The 20,918-nt window shown below is 44.9% G+C and overlaps 1 protein-coding gene across 1 annotated transcript in view; it reads right to left on the minus strand.

Annotated features, from left to right (window-relative positions):
• Positions 1–2,292: 2,292 nt before the first annotated feature.
• The window catches only part of LOC130291312 (uncharacterized), a 60,838-nt gene continuing 42,212 nt past the window's right edge, over positions 2,293–20,918 (minus strand). Inside the window, exons 2-7 of the mRNA XM_056539951.1 lie at positions 12,291–12,390; positions 11,231–11,444; positions 8,655–8,859; positions 4,991–5,092; positions 4,595–4,666; positions 2,293–3,355 (exon numbers count right to left, since the gene is read on the minus strand). Of these exons, the coding sequence (XP_056395926.1) occupies positions 3,152–3,355; positions 4,595–4,666; positions 4,991–5,092; positions 8,655–8,859; positions 11,231–11,444; positions 12,291–12,390 (897 nt within the window). The 3' untranslated portion in view covers positions 2,293–3,151. The remainder of the gene's footprint in view (positions 3,356–4,594; positions 4,667–4,990; positions 5,093–8,654; positions 8,860–11,230; positions 11,445–12,290; positions 12,391–20,918) is intronic.

Raw genomic sequence — 20,918 nt, forward strand, 5'->3', positions numbered from 1 at the left:
CAACTGCTATGGAACTACAAGTCACAGAATCCTGCCAGACATTCGTGATCTTGCAGTCCTCAACAAGATGGCCGGGTGGCATGAGCCTATATAGTATAGTAATAAACATCCGGGGTCCCACGGCCATGCTAAAAGCTATTGGGATCTTCTATGTGCCACCAATGAGGTTTGAGTGAAAAAGCCCTTTAGTCCCTACCCGGAGTGATCTATATTAAAAAATAATAAAAACAAGAACAGAGAAAATAGAAGAAAAACCTTTCCCAAATTTGTAAAAAAAAATAAAAAAGTTCCAAGAATGTCGATGTGCAAATGCAGCCCAATTTAAGACTTCGATAAAACCGGAATTCCCCTACCTTGCTTTTTTTTTTTCAGCTGTATTAAAACTACGACTCCCATCATACCATGGTTTAGGGTAGGGACACACACAGCTCGTGACTGCCAGTGAGAAATCCGCCGCTACAGGGAGCTCGCTCGGTGCTGGCCGGCAGCGAGTCCGCAGGGTCAAATACGCTGCGGATGCCCTGTGTGTGTGACCCTACCCTTAGACAAACAACAAGATCCAACAACCCCTTGTTTATCCCAGGGAAGTATGGCTCCTACACTAAAGCCAACTCAACAGGAAAGATCTTAAAGGGGTACTCCGGTGAAAACCTTTTTTCTTTTAAATCAACTGGTGGCAGAAAGTTAAACAGAATTGTAAATTACTTCTATTAAAATTTTTTTTATCCTTCCTGTACTTATTAGCTGCTGAATACTACAGAGGAAATTCCTTTCTTTTTGGAACACTGATGACATCACGAGCACAGTGCTCTCTGCTGACATCTCTGTCCATTCTAGCAACCGTTCATAGCAGATGTATGCTAAGGGCAGCATGGTGGCTCAGTGGTTAGCACTGCTGCCTTGCAGTGTTTGGGACTTGGGTTCAAATCCCACTAAGGACAACAATAAATAAAGCATTATTATTATTATAATAACGTCAGCAGAGAGAACTGTGTTCGTGATGTCATCAGAGAGCATTCCAAAAAGAAAAGAATTTCCTCTGTAGTATTCAGCAGCTAATAAGTACAGGAAGGATTAAGCTTTTTTAATAGAAGTAATTTACAAATATATTTAACTTTCTGCCACCAGATGATTTAAAAGAAAAAAGGTTTTGCTGTGGGGGCAGTAGGGCTTGGCTTATGTATTGTGCTCGACAAACGTAGACCGATCTAAAACAAGGTGACATTTAAGGGTAACCGAACGCAAACATCATAAAAGCTGGACACGTAGGTCATGTACATTAGTAAAATAAAGGAGGACCGTCCTAACAAAATATCTCATCAGTACAAGGCAGTAGAGTCCCATTGTCTACACCAGAAGCCTCCAAACTGAGGACCTCCAGCTGTTGCAAAGCTACAACTCCCAGCATGCCCGGACAGCCGTTGGCTGTCCGGGCATGCTGAGAGTTGTAGTTTTGCAACAGTTTGGAGACCTGGAGTTTCACACGACCATAATATCTTTGCATTTGTATTACCGCTGCAATTCCAACGCTCAACTGGAGGTCGGAGGACCCAAACCAACAGCTCTTTTTTGCACATAGTAGTGACTATGTATAATGTCACAAAGATGATCCCCTCTCTACTATGTCTATGTTGACTTTTTTCACTAAGTCCCAAAAGAATGCCTCCATTAACATTCACAAAACCCTCCGGACAATTTTTTCCATATAAAAAATAAAATAAAAAAAATAGTTATTGCATTGATTCAAAAGGGGTATTCCCATTGCTAGTACTAAGGTATTCCCATAAAGGCACGGTCAGTGAGAAGGGACCAAAGAGATTATACACTTCCCTGACACCCGCTGTTGGGAACTGCAGCACAGCTCCACTTAAAGGTGTACACCAGTGGAAAACATTTTTCTTTTATTTTATTTATTTTTAAATCAACTGGTGCCAGAAAGTTTAACAGATTAGTAAATTACCTCTGTTTAAAAATCTTAATCCTTCCAGTACTTATCAGCTGCTTTATGCTCCACAGGAAGTTCTTTTCTTTTTGAATTTCTTTTCTGTCTGACCGCAGTGCTCTCTGCTGACACCTCTGCCCATGTCAGGAACTGTCCAGAGCAGCATAGGTTTGCTATGGGGATTTGCTCCTGCTCTGGACAGTTCCTGACATGGACAGAGGTGTCAGCAGAGAGCACTGTGGTGAGACAGGAAGGAAATTTAAAAAGAAAAGAACTCCCTGTGAAGCATACAGCAGCTGATAAGTACCGGAAGGATAAAGATTTTTAAATATAAGTAATTTACAAATCTGTTTAACTTTCTGGCATTAGTTGATAAAAAATAAATTAAAAAAATTCCACTGGAGTACCCCTTTAAGTGAATGGGTTTGGCTGCAGTTCCATGCATAGCCAGGAGTGTCACTGTGCAGTAAAAGTAAAAAAAAAAAAAAAGAAAAAGGGTCCATAATTCCCAAGACTGGTAATGGTGATCGAGGTTGGACCCCTACCAATAAGCAAATGATGACATATCTTATGTATATATTATCTATGTGAGAGAGGAATATCTCTAATGGGTTGTCAGGAATGATAAAAGGGTGTTTTTTTTTTTTTTTTTCCTTTTCTAGAAACATCTCCCAAATCCTCCCCCACACACTGTACACAGGCCATGTCTGGTACTGCAGCTCAGCCACATTCAAGTAAACCTTAAGACAACAAAAGCAAAGAGTGCAACTACAACATGGGACAATTTCAAGAGGCATACCCAATGCTGTTCTAGTAGATGTGGCCCGTCTATACTATGACCGTCAACCTGTATCAGAAACCATGATGCTCCCTCTGAATTGAAGTGAACAGTTTAAAAAAATAATAAAATATAGAATAAAATCAGTTTGTAAAGTAGTAATAAAATATACATATATATATACAAATTATAAAAGAAAGGAGCGAAACACTTCTCCCAGCTTTATACTGTACAGTTTCCAGTGTTCAGGTTCTATAAGGCTACAAAAAGCATAAATAAAATACAACTATAATACATCATAAAATACAACAGAATGAAGTAGATACAGCTGTTTAGAGATGAGGTTGGGAATCCAACGTTTCTTTTTTCCACTGGAAGAGTCCAGATTGTTGTCGCAGCTTTAGATTGTTTTTTGTGTCGGTCTCAAAGTTCTAGACCTGGACCATGTCAGAGAAAATGTTTATGAGGTTATCGAGTCCCCACAAGTAACCATCTTCCCGGTTACCCTCCACCCAAGGAACCCGGTGATTTAGTGTCTGCTTGTTCGGCAGTCGAACAGTTTTTCCAAAGTCTATCATCCAAACCTTTGCCAGTTCCGAGGAGTCGTGGACAAAGAGCAGGGAGCTGCCAACCACCTAAGGGAAAACATACATGAGGGTTAGGTCAGGGTCCTGTACACAGTCCTCATCATATGTAAGACATAAGGAAACCAGACAAATGTATCTGATCTAATGTATGGAAGCTGCTCAGATGGGCCTCTGGGAATCTACTCCTGCATAGAATCATTGGGTCAATGAGTATTTGTTGCCCCCACAATAAGGTCAAGATATGGATTAGACACCCTCGGGACACACAAGCTTGTGGAGCATTATAGTGATGGACAGGACTCTAAATCTGCTGGTTAAGGACCCATTACTTTGACATCATATTATACTGTGGGCCTGTAGTGTACTTCTACAGTGATTAAGAAGTAAAGATTTAACCAGTTAAGGACACAGGGCGTACGGGTACGCCTCCGTTCCCGAGTCCTTAAGGAGTCAGGGCGTACCTGTATGCCCTGATCCCGCTAACAGGGTTTAAACTGTTTTCAGGAGCGGAGAACGGGTTAAACCCTGTGGGTCCGGTTGCTACGGGAAGCCAGGACACACGGCTAATGCCAGGCACCGCTGATCGGGCCGATGCCCGTCATTAACTCTTTAGACGCCACGATAGTTGATCACGGCGTCTAAACTGAAAGAAAAACTATACCGGGTAGCTCAGCAGAGCTGATCGGGACTATCGCGACAGAATCGCGATGTCCCGATCAGCTTACTGGATGACGGGAGGGCGTCTGATCACAGGGGGTCCCGCTGCTGGGGAAGCCTGCGATCTCTGCTGCGGTACCTCAGACATCCGGTGCATGGAGCAAACTTAGCTCCGTGCTGGATACCTGGCGATGTGGAGAGGAGGCTCGTGACGTCACGGTCACGCACCGCTCGTGACGTCACGGCAAGCCCCCTTAATGCAAGTCTATGGAAGGGGGCGTGACAGCAGTCACGCCCCCTTCCATAGACTTGCATTAAGGGGGCTGGCTGTGATGCCACAAGCCTCCGGCGCTGCACCCGATGCTCTAAAAGAATGCCAGGTGCAGCAGCGAGATCGCGGGGGTCCTGCCGCTGGATAGGGGATAAGATGCCTAGGGGCGGGGTACCCCTTTAAAAGTAACATGTCTACCACTTCTTCTGGATCTGAGTAGAAGTATCTAGTAGAACATGGCAATATCTGGTAGACACAGCGAATGCCTTGGAAGGACTCCAGACCAATCTTCTGCATTGACTTTCATATGGGTATAGTGTTACATCTGGATAATGTGGGCGAGAGATGAAGATAAATACCTCATGTTGCTTGAAAAACTCTGACTTTTCCAGTTCGACACGGAGTTCTTTCAGTCTTGTTAAGTAGTTTCTCTGCAATAAAAATAGAAGAAGGCAACACATGAAATCTCTCTCCTGACCGATTCCGGAAGGTGTCTTATCAGTGTCCTGAGGAAGTGACACATTCAGCAGAAGACTATAGGGGAATTATCAATGGTGTGTGTGTTGGCTTTAGCCAAAAATTATTAGTAAGTTTTGAGCAACCACTTCTCTGCACACAAATTTGAGTTTTGCGCAAAAATGTCCTACTTTTTTTTTTTTTTACACCAGTTTTCTGGTGAATGTATTGATAAATTCCCCTGTCCTTCAAACATATATAAAAAATGTGAGGTCTGTGACAACACGTGAAATACTCACCAAAATATTCTTATTGCCGCCAACAAAGTCTTCCAGCGCTCTCATCACCTGCTCCCGATGTTTGGTCTTCTTAAAGTTCGTGTCACATGTCCCATCAGCTCTCTGGAATAAAGAGATGGCATCAGTTTAGTGGTTCTAAAATAGACCCAACAAAATAAACCTATTACTGGCATTGGCATCCGCTGGACGGTGGGAAAACTTTTTTTTTTTCTAAATCAACTGGTGCCAGAGAGTTAAACAGATTTGTAAATTACTTCTATTAAAAAAAAAAAAAAATCTTAATCCTTCCAGTACTTATTAGCTGCTGAATACTACAGAGTAAATTCTTTTCTTTTTGGAACACAGAGCTCTCTGCTGACATCATGAGCACAGTGCTCTCTGCTGACATCTCAGTCCAGAGCAGCATATGTTTGCTATGGGGATTTTCTCCTTCTCTGGACAGTTCCTAAAATGGACAGAGATATCAGCAGAGACCACTGTGCTCGTGATGTCAGCAGAGAGCTCTGTGTTCCTGAAAGAAAATAATTGGAATACTATTGGAATACTGGAAGGATTAAGATTTTTTTTTTTAATAGAAGTAATTTACAAATCTGTTTAACTTTCTGGCACCAGTTGATTTAAAAAAAAAAAAAAAAGTTTTCTACCGGAGTACCCCTTTAAACCTTTCTTCACTCGGGCAACAGGATACATTTAAAGGGGTACTCCGGCCCTAGACATCTTATTCCCTATCCAAGGAATAGGGGATAAGATGTCTGATCGGGGGGGACCCCTGCGATCTCCCTGCTGCACCCAGCGTTTGTTTAGAGCATCAGGTGCAGCGCCAGATGCTCGTGACGTCACGGCCATGCCTTCTAAATGCTAGTCTCTCCCATAGACTTGCATTGAGGGGTCATGGCCGTGACGTCACGAGCCTCCGCCCCGCATCGCCAGTCATCCGGCACTGAGCGAAGTTTGCTCCGTGCACCGGATGTCTGGGGTGCCACAGCTGAGATTGCGGGGGTCCCCAGTGGCGGGACCTCAGCGATCAGATCTCTTAAGATGTCTATGGGCAGAGTACCCCTTTAAACTTCCCAGACAATCTCATAGCTCGAAAATGTCTGGTGCAGAGAGTGAAATAGATCTGAATGGGACCTTCAGCAATGGAGTCCTGGGAATCCATCTGATCACGCGAGTCTCTGAGCAATTGTCTGACTAAAAGACTTCCTGGGAGGTTACATGTATTGTGCTGCCCGAGGGAAGGGGATCTAATGTTTGAAGACTACAACATCCTTTCAGTAAGGGCTAGCTTCAGATCACAGGCTTCTTTCTTGGTCTTTAACATTTATATACATATATAAAACTTTTAAATTCTTATATAGCGTAGACAGCATTAGGGCACATGATCCGGGGTTAATGTTATGACAATGAATTGTGAAGGTTTGTCTTATTTATTTTACATTTTTCTATTAGTCTTTTTGTTTTACTGTTTTTATTAGTCTTTTATTGTTTTTATGGCATCAACCATTTTAGGACATTATTATTTTTTATACACTGCACCTTTCCACTGTACCGGGCCTGGCTACAGGGGACTTCAGCTCTGTTATAGTGATGATTTTCACTATTAGGGTGGTGTTGGGCCCACATCGCAGCAACCAGGTGACCATTGGGACCCCCATTATATATACAGTGCTCACTGATCGCTGCCTATGTGACCACAGAAAAGACATAAGTGGTAAAACTGGTTTCGGTCATCTCTCCAGGGTCAGCTGGCTTAACCTCACACTATTGTCTTAACCCCTGCATATCTGTGAGATGTAACCTGTGTCTTCTGCTTGGGAGCTTAGATTTGCTTTGGACTTGATAAAGGGAAGAATCCCGAAAGCTTGTCTACAAAATTTTGTTAGTCCAAAAAAAAAAAAAAAAAAGGTACAAGATACTGCAAAATTTTATGATTTATCATATAAATTACAGTGATCCCTCAACTTACAATGGCCTCAACATACAATAGTTTCATCATACAATGGTCTTTTCTGGACCATTGTAACTTTAAACCAGACTCAACGTACAATGTACAGGCAGTCCAGATCTGTGATACCTGTCAATGGCCGGAAGAACTGACCAGAATCAGAATGGGCATTCACTGGTAAAACCCCTGTATTACTGAAGCGTATGCACTGACTGGTGTCTGGTAGCGCCCCCTACAGTACAGGGAGGTATTACATGTTCTGTACTCTTTACCTGTATTACTGAAGTGTATGCACTGACTGGTGTCTGGTAGTGCCCCCTACAGTACAGGGAGGTATTACATGTTCTGTACTCTTTACCTGTACCAGGGTTACCTGCTCCTTTGGACACCAGATGAGGGTGACTCCATGTTAATTTTTTAGAACATTGCATGTACCGTACAGTACCCTGAAGAAGCTCCTGTCCTCTACATAAACCATTGTTTCCCAAGCAGGGTGCCCCCAGCTGTTGCAAAACTACAACTCCCAGCATGCCAGGACAGCCTTTGGCTGTCCGGGCATGCTGGGAGTTGTAGTTTTGCCACAGCTGGAGGCTCCTTGCTTGGAAAACACTGACATAGACAGTGATTACAGCTCCCAGCAGATCTTTCTTACTTTTATATGTAAGGATTTGCTTTATCTATATTAGTTATCTACTTATTTTTCTTTAATCCTCACTTTTTCCTATTTTTGGATGACATTTTGGTGCCTTTAGAACCAATTACCAGGTTTCCATAGAGTTATGGTCCCAACATACAATGGTCGTCCTGGAACCGATTAGTATTGTAACTTGAGGGACCACTGTATATATATATATATATATATATATATATATATGCACATGTTTTAAAGGACATGGACAGGTTAACATGACCCCATTAGTAATCCAGAGCCTAGACAGCCATTGTGTAGCGGGAACTAGTATTTAGCCTACGTAATCACTCAGGGTTTGTTTCATCACCCAGGCAGCATTCAACTAACAATGGAAGGCACAATTGAATTCTATAGCCATGGCCATACACATATCATTAATGGCGGCAGAACCAGACAATGTCAGCCGGACTTCCTATGTGTATGTGGCCTCCTGCTGACACTGCAAGGTCCGATTTCAGCTTCGGACACTTCATTAAATCAGAAGGAAGATAAGTTGACAACACAGGAGTCCAGTCACAGCTTTCTCAACTCTCCGCATTCAGAACATGCCCGCTCAGCCAAGATGAGCAGGTGTGAGTGCATGTTGGGGGGGAAGGTATAGGGTTAAATGGTGTAAAAGCCTAGCTTAAAGGTGTACTCTGCCCCTAGACATCTTATCCCCAATCCAAAGGACCCCCATGATCTCCCTGCTGCATCCAGCGCTCGTTTAGAGGCTTGTGATGGCCGTCACGCCCCCTCCATAGACCGGCATTGAGGCCGTGACGTCATGAGCCTCCACCCTGCATCGCCAGTCATCCAGCACGAAGCGAAGTTCGGTCCATGCACCGGATGTCTGGGGTGTCGCGGGGGTCCCCCATGATCAGACATCATATCCCCTATCCTTTGGATAGGGGATAAGATGTCTAGGGGCGGAGTACCCCTTTAAGATGAAAGATTACATTTTTAAAGAAGATCTAACGTTTAAAGCAGACAGAAAAATTCTGCACATTGTAAGAATTTTTCAACAAGTCCTATTTGGTTTTGCTCACCTTGATGCCCTCTATTCTAAAGCCCAAGGTCGCAGTTGAACTAAGGGTCTCCCGCCATTGCATATATCTGGGCTTCAGCACTGCCCCTTGTCTGTGTTCCTCTTCAGTAGGTGCCTTGGGATCCACAGCGACCATTTTATCGTACATGTCCTTTCTGAGCCTGGGCTTCTCCCGAGCCTTGACAAGTTCTTCCTCCAGATATGTCCTTGAGAAGAAAAACACAGGTAAGATGTTGCCGTGACATTCGAGAGATGATCAGATGCACCAACACTATTATCTCTATGAGGGAGGCCAGGCAGGTTATACATTATCTGATCATTCTTCTGGAGATAAGCAACAATGGCCATCTATGAGAAAATAGTACGACGCTGATCTTCAAGAGGTTGTCCACGATTAGAATAACATGTCTGCTTTCATTGAAAAACAGCACCACACTTATCCACAGGATGTGTGCGATATTGCAGCTCAAACCTATTCACTTTAAAGGTAGGGTCATACGTGGTGTATACGCTGTGTATTTTGCTGCTACAAATTTTCCTAACCATTGAAGTATAATATACATTACAGTACATGTGACCCTACCCTTACAGAGCCAAGTTTGTAATACTAAAATCACATGAAGAAAGCGGAGCAACTCACCCAGATGGTCAGAGACAATCCAGCTTGTCCGGTCGCGATCAGGTGACGTAGGAGCGGGGAGGCAGAAGATGGAACCGGGGGGGAAATCAGGCGTTGGGCCACAATCGTATCGCACCTTATGGTGCTTCGTTGGGTCCCTGGGGCCTGACGAAGCACCATAAGGTGCGATACGGTTGTGGCCCGATGCCCGATTCCCCCCGTTCCATCTTCCGCCTCCCCACTCCTACGTCGCCCCGAGGCCTGACGAAGCACCATAAAAGGTGCGATACGGTTGTGGCCTGACGCCAGATTCCCCCCGTTCCATCTTCTGCCTCCCCGCTCCTACGTCGCCCCCTGGGGGCTGACGAAGCACCATAAAAGGTGCGATACGGTTGTGGCCCGACGCATGATTCCCCCCGTTCCATCTTCCGCCTCCCCACTCCTACGTCGCCCCCTGGGGCCTGACGAAGCACCATAAAGGTGCGATACGGTTGTGGCCTGACGCCCGATTCCCCCCGTTCCATCTTCTGCCTCCCCACTCCTACGTCGCCCCCTGGGGCCTGACGAAGCACCATAAGGTGCGATACGGTTGTGGCCCGACGCATGATTCCCCCCGTTCCATCTTCCGCCTCCCCACTCCTACGTCGCCCCCTGGGGCCTGACGAAGCACCATAAAGGTGCGATACGGTTGTGGCCTTACGCCCGATTCCCCCCGTTCCATCTTCTGCCTCCCCACTCCTACGTCGCCCCCTGGGGCCTGACGAAGCACCATAAGGTGCGATACGGTTGTGGCCCGACGCCTGATTCCCCCCGTTCCATCTTCCACCTCCCCGCTCCTACGTCACCCCCTGGGGCCTGACGAAGCACCATAAAGGTGCGATACAGTTGTGGCCCGACACCTGATTCCCCCCATTCCATCTTCCGCCTCCCTGCTCCTACGTCGCCCCCTGGGGTCTGACGAAGCACCATAAGGTGCGATACGGTTGTGGCCCGACTACTAATTCCCCCTCGTTCCATCTTCCGCCTCCCCGCCCCCTGGGGCCCGACGAAGCACCATAAGGTGCGATACGGTTGTGGCCCGCACCCGATTCCCCCCGTTCCATCTTCCGCCTCCCTGCTCCTACGTCGCCCCCTGGGGCCTGACGAAGCACCATAAAGGTGCGATACGGTTGTGGCCCGACGCCTGATTCCCCCCATTCCATCTTCCGCCTCCCTGCTCCTACGTCGCCCCCTGGGGTCTGACGAAGCACCATAAGGTGCGATACGGTTGTGGCCCGACTATTAATTCCCCCTCGTTCCATCTTCCGCCTCCCCGCTCCTACGTCGCCCCCTGGGGCCCGACGAAGCACCATAAGGTGCGATACGGTTGTGGCCCGCACCTGATTCCCCCCATTCCATCTTCCGCCTCCCCGCTCCTACGTCGCCCCCTGGGGCCCGACGAAGCACCATAAGGTGCGATACGGTTGTGGCCCGCACCTGATTCCCCCCATTCCATCTTCCGCCTCCCCGCTCCTACGTCGCCTGATCGCGACCTGACAAGCTGGATCGTCTTTGACCATCTGGGTGAGTTGCTCCGCTTTCTTCTTCATGTGATTCCATTATGTTCAGCGTGTAGCACCACTCACAGGATCAAATCGGACTTCACTGGTTCCATTACTGCACGTATCACTTAATAGGTTTAAAGAGACAGTGCCGGATTTTTTTCCATTTCTTTTTTCTTCTGTGATTACTCAAGTTTGCAATACTGCTTTGTGGTGCCGTTTCTGTAACAAAGCTGCAATGTTTTTGTAATCCTGGATAAACCCTCTAAAGTAAATGAACCCCTATTTCCTCTGTATTATAGCAGTGTTGAATGTCCTACAAAAATATTCCCATAAAATTATCCCTATTCAAAATTGAAGACAATTCCGCTATATCTCCAGTAGGAGGGAATCAAATCAATGCTTCACATCACTCACCGAACACCCATTTTACAGTCCATGATGGAAGGAGAGTCAAACTCTGATAGAAGGTCCTCCATCTGGTTGTAGGGCTCTCCTTCCTTTTCCACCACTCCGTAGTATCCAGGGACAAACGGCCGTAAGGAGTCTCGATTCAACCACTCTAAACATTGCTGCTCGCACTGACAGAACTTCTTCAAAATTTTCCCATATTCCCCAGCCTTGAAGTTACCTACGGGGGGAAAAAAAACAAAAACACAGTGTATTATTATTGTACACCCGCCATACTTTTATAGTTATCTCATGAGTTTTACTGCAGACAAAGGACTATGTACAGATCCTGTTTTACTGCCGACCAGGTGTGTTTGTACAGCTACATATGGTCTACGGAGCAACTTTTTTATAGTTTACGGAGAAAAAAATCTGGTTAAAATAAACACTTCTCAGAATCCCATGGTAAAATATTAAACAATGGTCCAGATGCACTGATACAAGTAAGGCAGCGTTCACACGGCCATCTAGACCCGTTCTTCTCCCGTCAAAAATAAAAACGGACTTAAAAAACAAAACGGACATTAACAGATGCAAATGGATATTATCAGTTTGTATTGGTTATTGCTCAGTTAATAAACAAAAAATAATAATTTTAAGTAAAAACGGATGGAAAAAACGGATGCAAACGGATGACATTAAAGACTCATCCATTTTCCATAGATTTCAATGTTAAATTTACTGTATCCTTTTTTTCTTCTGTTTTTTTTTTTTTTTTTTGATTGGAGAAAAAATACCGCATGTGCCGTTTTTTATGCCATCAAAAAGAAGGAAATGAGCGCAGACGGGTGCAAACGGATGTAAACTGATTGTAAAAAAAAATCCCATTGACACGAAGGGGATTTTTTTTAAAAACATTTTTAATCTGTTTACAGCCTGCAAGAACGGAACTGAAACGGGGATAAAAAAAAAACAAAAACGGGGACAGACGGCCGTGTGAACGCACCCTAAATTTATGGCGTATACTAGGCAGGACCAAGTTTACAAAAAGCCCATTTCTTTAGGAGATGGAAGCCTGTTCTCTTACCTGCATGCCCTGCCAGCTGGACCCATGGATAGTGCTTCTTGAAGGACACCACAAAGGGTGACCAGTGGACCATGTTCTTCAGCTTCCTCCAGGATGTACTCTGCAAAAGAAGAACCAAGAGGACAGTAAGATACAGGCTGGAGACATTCTTGAAGGAACGGTCACATGTAACCACAAGTTTATCTTGGAAACCAGAAGCATTTAAGATTATGTTGTGAAGCTGCCAACACCGGCAATCTGGTTACAGTTCCGGAAAGGTCAACCCAACACCTGTGGGAGATTCTGGTTCAACAACAAATAACGGAGTTTACAGAAAAAACATGGATGACCTCTAAAATGTTACAGACTCCGCGGTGACCTCGGTGCATCAATAAAAATGTGCAAGCTGCTTCCCCGGTTCCTCTCAGCATGTAACAGGACTTAAAGGGGTACTCGGCCAAAAATCATCTTATTCCTTATCCAATGGATAGGGGATAAGATGTCTGGTCCCACCGATGGGGACCCCCACGATCTTTGGGCCGGCAGCAGTGGAGTCCGGAACACAGAAGCTTAAGGCCTCCGTGTTCATGCTGTCACGCCACGTCGCCTCCATTCATGTCTATGGGAGGAGGCGTGACGGCTACTACGTAGCCGTCACGCCTCCTCCCATAGACATGATTGGAGGGGGGGCGGCGGAGTACTCCTTTAAGCTTGGGTTTGGATGGTGTTGTGACTGACAACCTAGAAGTCACCTAATGAGTTTGTGACCTGCGGCTTTGCAATGTTTGGCAGCAGAGGAAATGGTTGCAAGTTGCTATTATACAGATGTGCAAATATATTAGACTCTTGGAAGAACTCCCAGGTGAAGAGAAACAATAGTGTGTTTGGCCGGTCCTCAAGCTCTCGCTGGAGGTACGAACATGCTGGGCCAGGCATCTGTGGCTTGTTGACACTTAAAGCAAAGCAGGCGGTCGACATTCACTCCATGTCATAAGGCGCCTGTAACCACATAGACAGCCGAGAAAAACATCCCCTCGAATGCAACAGAAAACGGGGGCACAACACTCCATGAGGGATGACGACACAACTAATAATGTCAGACAAACGTGGGCGAGCTTTATTAAGTTTCATCTAGGAGGGTGCCCTGCTGAAAAAGAAGGTTCATCTATTAGGGTGCCCTGCTGAAGAAGGTTCATCTATTAGGATCCCCTACAGAGGTAGGTTCATCTATGAGGGTGCACTACTGAGGAAGGGGCCACTATGAGGGTGCACTACTGAAGAAGGTTCATCTAACAGGGTGCCCTACTAAAGAAGGTTCATCTATTAGGATCCCCTGCAGAGGTAGGTTCATCTATGAGGGTGCACTACTGAGGAAGGGGCCACTATGAGGGTGCCCTGTTGAAGAAGGTTCATCTATGAGGGTGCCCTGCTAAAGAAGGTTCATCTATGAGGGTGCACTACTGAGGAAGGTTCATCTATTAGGGTGCACTACTGAAGAAGGTTCATCTATTAGGGTGCACTACTGAAGAAGGTTCATCTATGAGGGTGCCCTGCTGAAGAAGGTTCATCTATTAGGGTGCACTACTGAAGAAGGTTCATCTATTAGGGTGCACTACTGAGGAAGGTTCATCTATTAGGGTGCACTACTGAAGAAGGTTCATCTATTAGGGTGCACTACTGAAGAAGGTTCATCTATTAGGGTGCACTACTGAAGAAGGTTCATCTATTAGGGTGCACTACTGAAGAAGGTTCATCCATTAGGGTGCCCTGCTAAAGAAGGTTCATCTATTAGGATGCCCTGCAGAAGAAGGTTCATCTATGAGGATGCCCTGCTGAAGAAGGTTCATCTATGAGGGTGCACTACTGAAGAAGGTTCATCTATGAGGGTGCACTACTGAAGAAGGTTCATCTATGAGGGTGCCCTGCTGAAGAAGGTGAAGGTTTATCTATGAGGGAGCACTACTGAAGAAGGTTCATCTATGAGGGTGCCCTGCTGAAGAAGGTGAAGGTTTATCTATGAGGGAGCACTACTGAAGAAGGTTCATCTATGAGGGTGCCCTACTGAAGAAGGTTCATCTATGAGGGTGCCCTACTGAAGAAGGTTCATCTATAAGGATGCCCTGCTGAAGAAGGTTCATCTATTAGGGTGCCCTACTGAAGAAGGTGAAGGTTTATCTGAGGGAGCACTACTGAAGAAGGTTCATCTATGAGGGTGCATTGCTGCATAGACTAGGTAAGGGCAGAAGCCGGCGCCCAGCAGGCTTCAGTGACGTCGCACCTGCTGGGGAAGTCGGCTTCCTGCTCAGGCAGAGTGAGCAGCATTACGGCCATCAAAAACTCAATTTAGAAGGTAGGAAAGAATTTTTTTAAAGGCAGGGATGGTGTTAGGGAGAGATAACCAATAGGTAGGGACAGAAAAAAAAAAGGTGGGAGCTACTCTTAAAAGGGGTACTCCACTGGCCAGCGTTCGGCCATGCCCCTCGTGACCTCACGGCCACGCCCTCTCAACACAAGCCTATGGGAGGGTGCGTGATGACTGTCTCCAATAGACTTTCATTAAGGGGGCATGGCTGTGATGTCATGAGGGGGCGTGGCCGACCCCCACAGCGCAAAAAACAGCGGAGTACCCCTTTAAAGAGGACCAGTGGCCAACCCTCTAAAATATTTGATTGCAGATGGGCATGAACTTAGAGGGGTACTAAGGTGGAAAACTTATTTTTATTTTTCCTTTTTTTTTTTAATCAACTGGTGCCAGAAAGTTACAGATGTGTAAATTACTTCTATTAAAAATTCTTAATCCTTCCAGTACTTATTAGCGGCTGTATGCTCCGCAGGAAGTTATTTTTGCATTTCCTTTCTGTCTGACCACAGTACTTTCTGCTGACACCTCTGTCCATGTCAGGAACTGTCCAGAGCAGGAGAAAATCCCCATAGAAAACATATGCTGCTCTGGACAGTTCCTAAAATGGACAGAGGTGTCAGCAGAGAGCACTGTGGTCGTGACAGAAAAGAAATCACAAAAGAAAAGAATTTCCTCTGTTGTATACAGCCGCTAATAAGTACTGGAAGGATTAAGAATTTTTTAAATAAGTAACTTACAAATCTGTTTAACTTTCTGGCACCAAAAAAAATAAGAAGGTTTCCACCAGAGTACTCCTTTAATTTTAATAAAAGGCAGAGATCAGGTGATGGACGGGATTATATAGTCAGGGGGGGTATGTATTAATGTAATCAACAATGTATTAATAAATATTCACACCTCCTGACTCACACCGCTATATTCACTCCAATTATTAAAATTAAGTTCACGCCCTACAGGAAACTGTAAAAGGGGTGTGATCAGGGCGGCCTAAGCTATTTAATGCCAACCTGAAATCATTAATTTTTTGGATTGGTCACAGGTCCTCTTTAAGCTTTCAAACGGGTATGTAACTCAAAACTATCTGTTTTAATGCAAACGTGAGGCCACATATGTTCCCCTTTAACTATACAAGTGGGCATACACAAGAAGTGGCCTTATAAACACTGGCAGTCAGGGAGGCATTGCTGGTCCTCACAATATCCACATGAAATACTTAGCACTCCTAAGCCACTTCCACTACATGGCTTAGTTCTCGCTCCATCCACCGATTGATATGTACACCATTTAAAGGGGTACTCAGACCCCCACGATCTCGGCTGCAGCATCCCAGACATCCGGTGCATGGAGCGAACTTTGCCCTTTGCCGGATGACTTGCATAGAGCTGCACCCAACGCTCAAAACAAACTCTGGAGATTGCGGGTGTCCCCTGCGATCAGACATCCTTTGGGGATAAGAGGTCTAGAGGCGGAGTACCCCTTTAATGCTTTATTACCCCACTGGTGGCGCTGAACACATGGTGCAGAGTTCCCCACAGATCACAGGTGACTGCTGGAAGCCCCAGCAGTGGGACAGGCAGACATCAGCTTATCTATAGGGTCCTAAGTCTGAACTATGTGGACAAGCCCTTTAACTGGTTGGCACGGGATAACATGGGAATTAGCTGTAAAAATGGCTTCCGGGCTGCAAAATCAGTAAAACATGATCCCTACAAGCACTGAACCATATGTATTATCATCACTTATAAACCAACAAGATGTACAGGACAGTGTTACCTCATCACTAGACGGGTCCATCGGGAGGGCACCCACATCGGTCCACAATGAAAGTCAGGGGGCTGGTAGCCCAGTCACAACCAGAGACGGCGAGTGTATATATGCAAGTAAACTATACCGAAAGAGTGAATTCTCCAAGTGTTACACAGCATGGGGCAAAGTCCTAACTCCAGGACCAGGCTTGCTAGATGAGCAAGGGGCAGATCCCCCGCATCACATCAAACCTGATATACTTGAGTCTCCACTCATCCGGAATCACAAAAACAGACATAAAACCGTACAAACAAACCAACACAAATGCACATTCATATAAGTAATCATAAACCAGGACTACTCTACAGATTCCTAAAGATCAGTCATGTGACTACACAATAGAAAGCTCGAGTGACCGTACGAAGTCCAAACCTGAACGCTCCTGACGCAGAACGAAGCCCGTCCTCCTGGCAGAGGTGTAAAGTGAAACACAATCTCTAGCTACAATATATCATTTATATTACGGATGTCTAATCTGGCAGAGAGGTTCCCCCCCCCCCCCCCCCCTCAGGCCTAACTGCAGTTTCTGCATCCTTTATAGCTACACCCCTGGATGAAGGTGTGTGAGATCTTAAAGGGGTACTCCACCCCTAGACATCTCATCCCCTATCCAAAGGATAAGATGTCTGATCTCCCTGCTGGACCCGGCGTTCGTTAAGAGTGTCGGGTGCAGTGCCTGAGGCTCATGACATCACAGCCGCGTCCCCTCAATGCAAGTCTATGGGAGGGGGCATGACGGCCGTCATGCCCCCTCCCATAGACTTGCAGTGAGGGGGCGTGGCCGTGACATCCCGAGCCTCCACCCTGCATCGCCAGTCATCTGGCATGGAGCGAAGTTCACTGGGGTGCCGCAGCTGAGATCGCAGGGGTCCCCAGCAGCGGGCCCCCCGCGATTAGACATCTTATCCCCTATCCTTTGGAGATGTCTAGGGGCGCAGTAACCCTTTAAGTCTTTGAGAAGGAGCTCCAAGATCGCTTACACTACACGGAAATGTTTTTCTGGATTTCCTTTAACATAACATAAACCCCACTAAGGCTATGTTCACACATAATATTTTAGTATTTGAACCATAACAGAGAATACATATTTTGCAAAGATTTGAACCTTTTTTTCTGTGTCAGTTCTCCTTCTGGTTTTGGTTAAAAATATTAAAGGAGTATTCCAGCGCAAAATAACTTATCCCCTATCCAAAGGATAGGGGATAAGTTATAGATCGCAGGGGGTCCGAGCGCTGGGGCCCCCCGGGATCTCCTGGACGGGGCCGCAGCAGTCTGCAGGAAGTGAAGTTTCGTCCCCAGCAGAAAGCCGCAGCAGACACGCCCCCTCCATGTATCTCTATGGGGTACATGGAGGGGCGTGTCAGCCGCCGCGTCATGCGGGGACGGAACGCCCCTTTTCCTGTATATTGCCGCGGCCCCGTATCAAAGATTGCAGGGGGCCCCAGCGCTCGGACGCCCCGCGATCTCTAAATTAGATAAGTTATTTCGCACTATAGATCTCCTTTAAGCAAACTCTCGACCAAAATACTATGTATGAACATCGCCTCGAAGTCATCCTCTTCCCAGCTTGCAATGGCTGATAATACAGAAAAATACAGTTAGCATTTAAATGGGCACTGTCAGATCCAAAAACTTTTTATATGTTCTATATCTTGACAAAACATTAACCTTTCTAATATACGTCATAAGGAAATTTTATTTGCTTTTCATAGAAATCATGGCTTATATATAAAAAAAAAAAATAATCATCTTTGTCCCAGCTGAAGCACAGGCTTGTACAAAGTCTAGTAAGTGAGGGCGGACTAGCACTCCTCTGTGCTCACTCCTGTCCTATCAGACTGCCTCATGACAACAGAGAGGAGGGGGTTACTGAGCAGCCTGCAGTGATTGGATGAAGAGACCCAGCACAGTACAGCAGACTCAGGGAGGAAGATGAGCCATACAGAGTGAGGACACATCCCCACAGAGCACAGAATGACAAACCAAGCGAGCAACAGATGAAGGTATTTAGGAGAGAAATATAGGGGCTAGACACGTAAAATTATATCTACATGATTTTTTTTTTTTTGGGTGGCATTCTTAAAGTGCCCATCCGATAAGTTTCCACAGAGTTGTAATAGATCACATCAGTAAGGCATGGAGCTGTATTGTATTGGTAATATCACCACCCTTTAGATACTGCAGTCCCTTTAAAAAAAATTAAAAACTGCTTAAAACTGCTAAAGGAAATTGTGGGAAATTTGACTGTCAGACCAACCAGCACTGCAAAAGATCTGGTGGAAAATGACTCCAACATATGGCCACTCCATACAAACCCAAAGTGCACAAGAGACGAATTGTAAAAAATACCAACATTTCCTCAATTTTGAAGGTACTTGCTCATAGGTAAAAAATGCAAATTTCAATCACATCATGGGTACCATGACTGCGGATTTTCTGCAAATCCAATGTGGAAAATCTGCAGCATATTCAACCCATGTGAAGATATATATCTGACCATTCATTTTAAGGAGGTACTCCGGTGAAAAACTATTTTTTGTAAATCAACTGGTGCCAGAATGTTAAACAGATTTGTAAATTAGAGGCACTAGACATTAGGGCACTAGACAGAGCTAAAAAAAAAAAAAAAAAAAAGAGTGGAATCTAAGTCACGTTCGGACTTGCTTAACCCCTTAAGGACTCAGCCCATTTTGGCCTTAAGGACTCAGACAATTTAATTTTTACGTTTTCATTTTTTCCTCCTCGCCTTCTAAAAATCATAACTCTTTCATATTTTCATCCACAGACTAGTATGAGGACTTGTTTTTTGCGCGACCAGTTGTCCTTTGTAATGACATCACTCATTATATCATAAAATGTATGGCGCAACCAAAAAACACTATTTTTGTGGGGAAATTAAAACAAAAAACGCAATTTTGCTAATTTTGGAAGGTTTTGTTTTCACGCCGTACAATTTATGGTAAAAATGACGTGTGTTCTTTATTCTGAGGGTCAATACGATTAAAATGATACCCATTATTATATACTTTTATATTATTGTTGCGCTTAAAAAAAATCACAAACTTTTTAACCAAATTAGTACGTTTATAATCCCTTTATTTTGATGACCTCTAACTTTTTTATTTTTCCGTATAAGTGGCGGTGTGGGGGCTCATTTTTTGCGCCATGATCTGTACTTTTTTTTGATACCACATTTGCATATAAAAAACTTTTAATACATTTTTTATAATTTTTTTTTTTAATAAAATGTATTAAAAAAGTAGGAATTTTGGACTTTTTTTTTTTTTTTTTCGTTCACGCCGTTCACCGTACGGGATCATTAACATTTTATTTTAATAGTTCGGACATTTACGCACGCGGCGATACCAAATATGTCTATAAAAAATGTTTTTTACGCTTTTTGGGGGTAAAATAGGAAAAAACGGACGTTTTACTTTTTTATTGGGGGACGGGATTTTTCACTTTTTTTTACTTTTACTTTTACATTTTTTTACATTTTTTTTTACACTTGAATAGTCCCCATAGGGGACTATTCATAGCAATACCATGATTGCTAATACTGATCTGTTCTATGTATAGGACATAGAACAGATCAGTGTTTTCGGTGATCTTCTGCTCTGGTCTGCTCGATCACAGACCAGAGCAGGAGATGCCGGGAGCCGCACGTAGGAAGGTGAGGGGACCTCCGTGCGGCGTTCTGAATGATCGGATCCCCGCAGCAGCGCTGCGGGCGATCCGATCGTTCATTTAAATCGCGAACCGCCGCAGATGCCGGGATCTGTATTGATCCCGGCACCTGAGGGGTTAATGGCGGATGCCCGCGAGATCGCGGGCGTCGGCCATTGCCGGCGGGTCCCTGGCTGCGATCAGCAGCCGGGATCAGCCGTGCATGACACGGGCATCGCTCCGATGCCCGCGGTTATGCTTAGGACGTAAATGTACGTCCTGGTGCGTTAAGTACCACCTCACCAGGATGTACATTTACGTCCTGCGTCCTTAAGGGGTTAAAGGGGTACGTCGGTGAAAACCTTTTTTTCTTTTTAAATCAACTGGTGACAGAAAGTTAAACATATTTGTAAATTACTTCTATTAAAAAGTCGTAATCCTTCCTGTACTTATTAGCTGCTGAATACTACAGAGGAAATTCTTTTCTTTTTGGAATGCTCTCTGATGACATCACAAGCACAGTTCTCTCTGCTGACGTTATTATAATAATAATAATAACGCTTTATTTATTGTTGTCCTTAGTGGGATTTGAACCCAAGTCCCAAGCACTGCAAGGCAGCAGTGCTAACCACTGAGCCACCATGCTGCCCATAGCATAAATCTGCTATGCATGGTTGCTAAAATGGACAGACGTCAGCAGAGAGCACTGTGCTCGTGATGTCATCAGTGTTCCAAAAAGAAAGGAATTTCCTCTGTAGCATTCAGCAGCTAATAAGTACTGGAAGGATTAAGATTTTTTAATAGAAGTAATTTAC

Source organism: Hyla sarda, chromosome 9, assembly GCF_029499605.1.
Source record: "Hyla sarda isolate aHylSar1 chromosome 9, aHylSar1.hap1, whole genome shotgun sequence".
NCBI lineage: Eukaryota > Metazoa > Chordata > Amphibia > Anura > Hylidae > Hyla > Hyla sarda.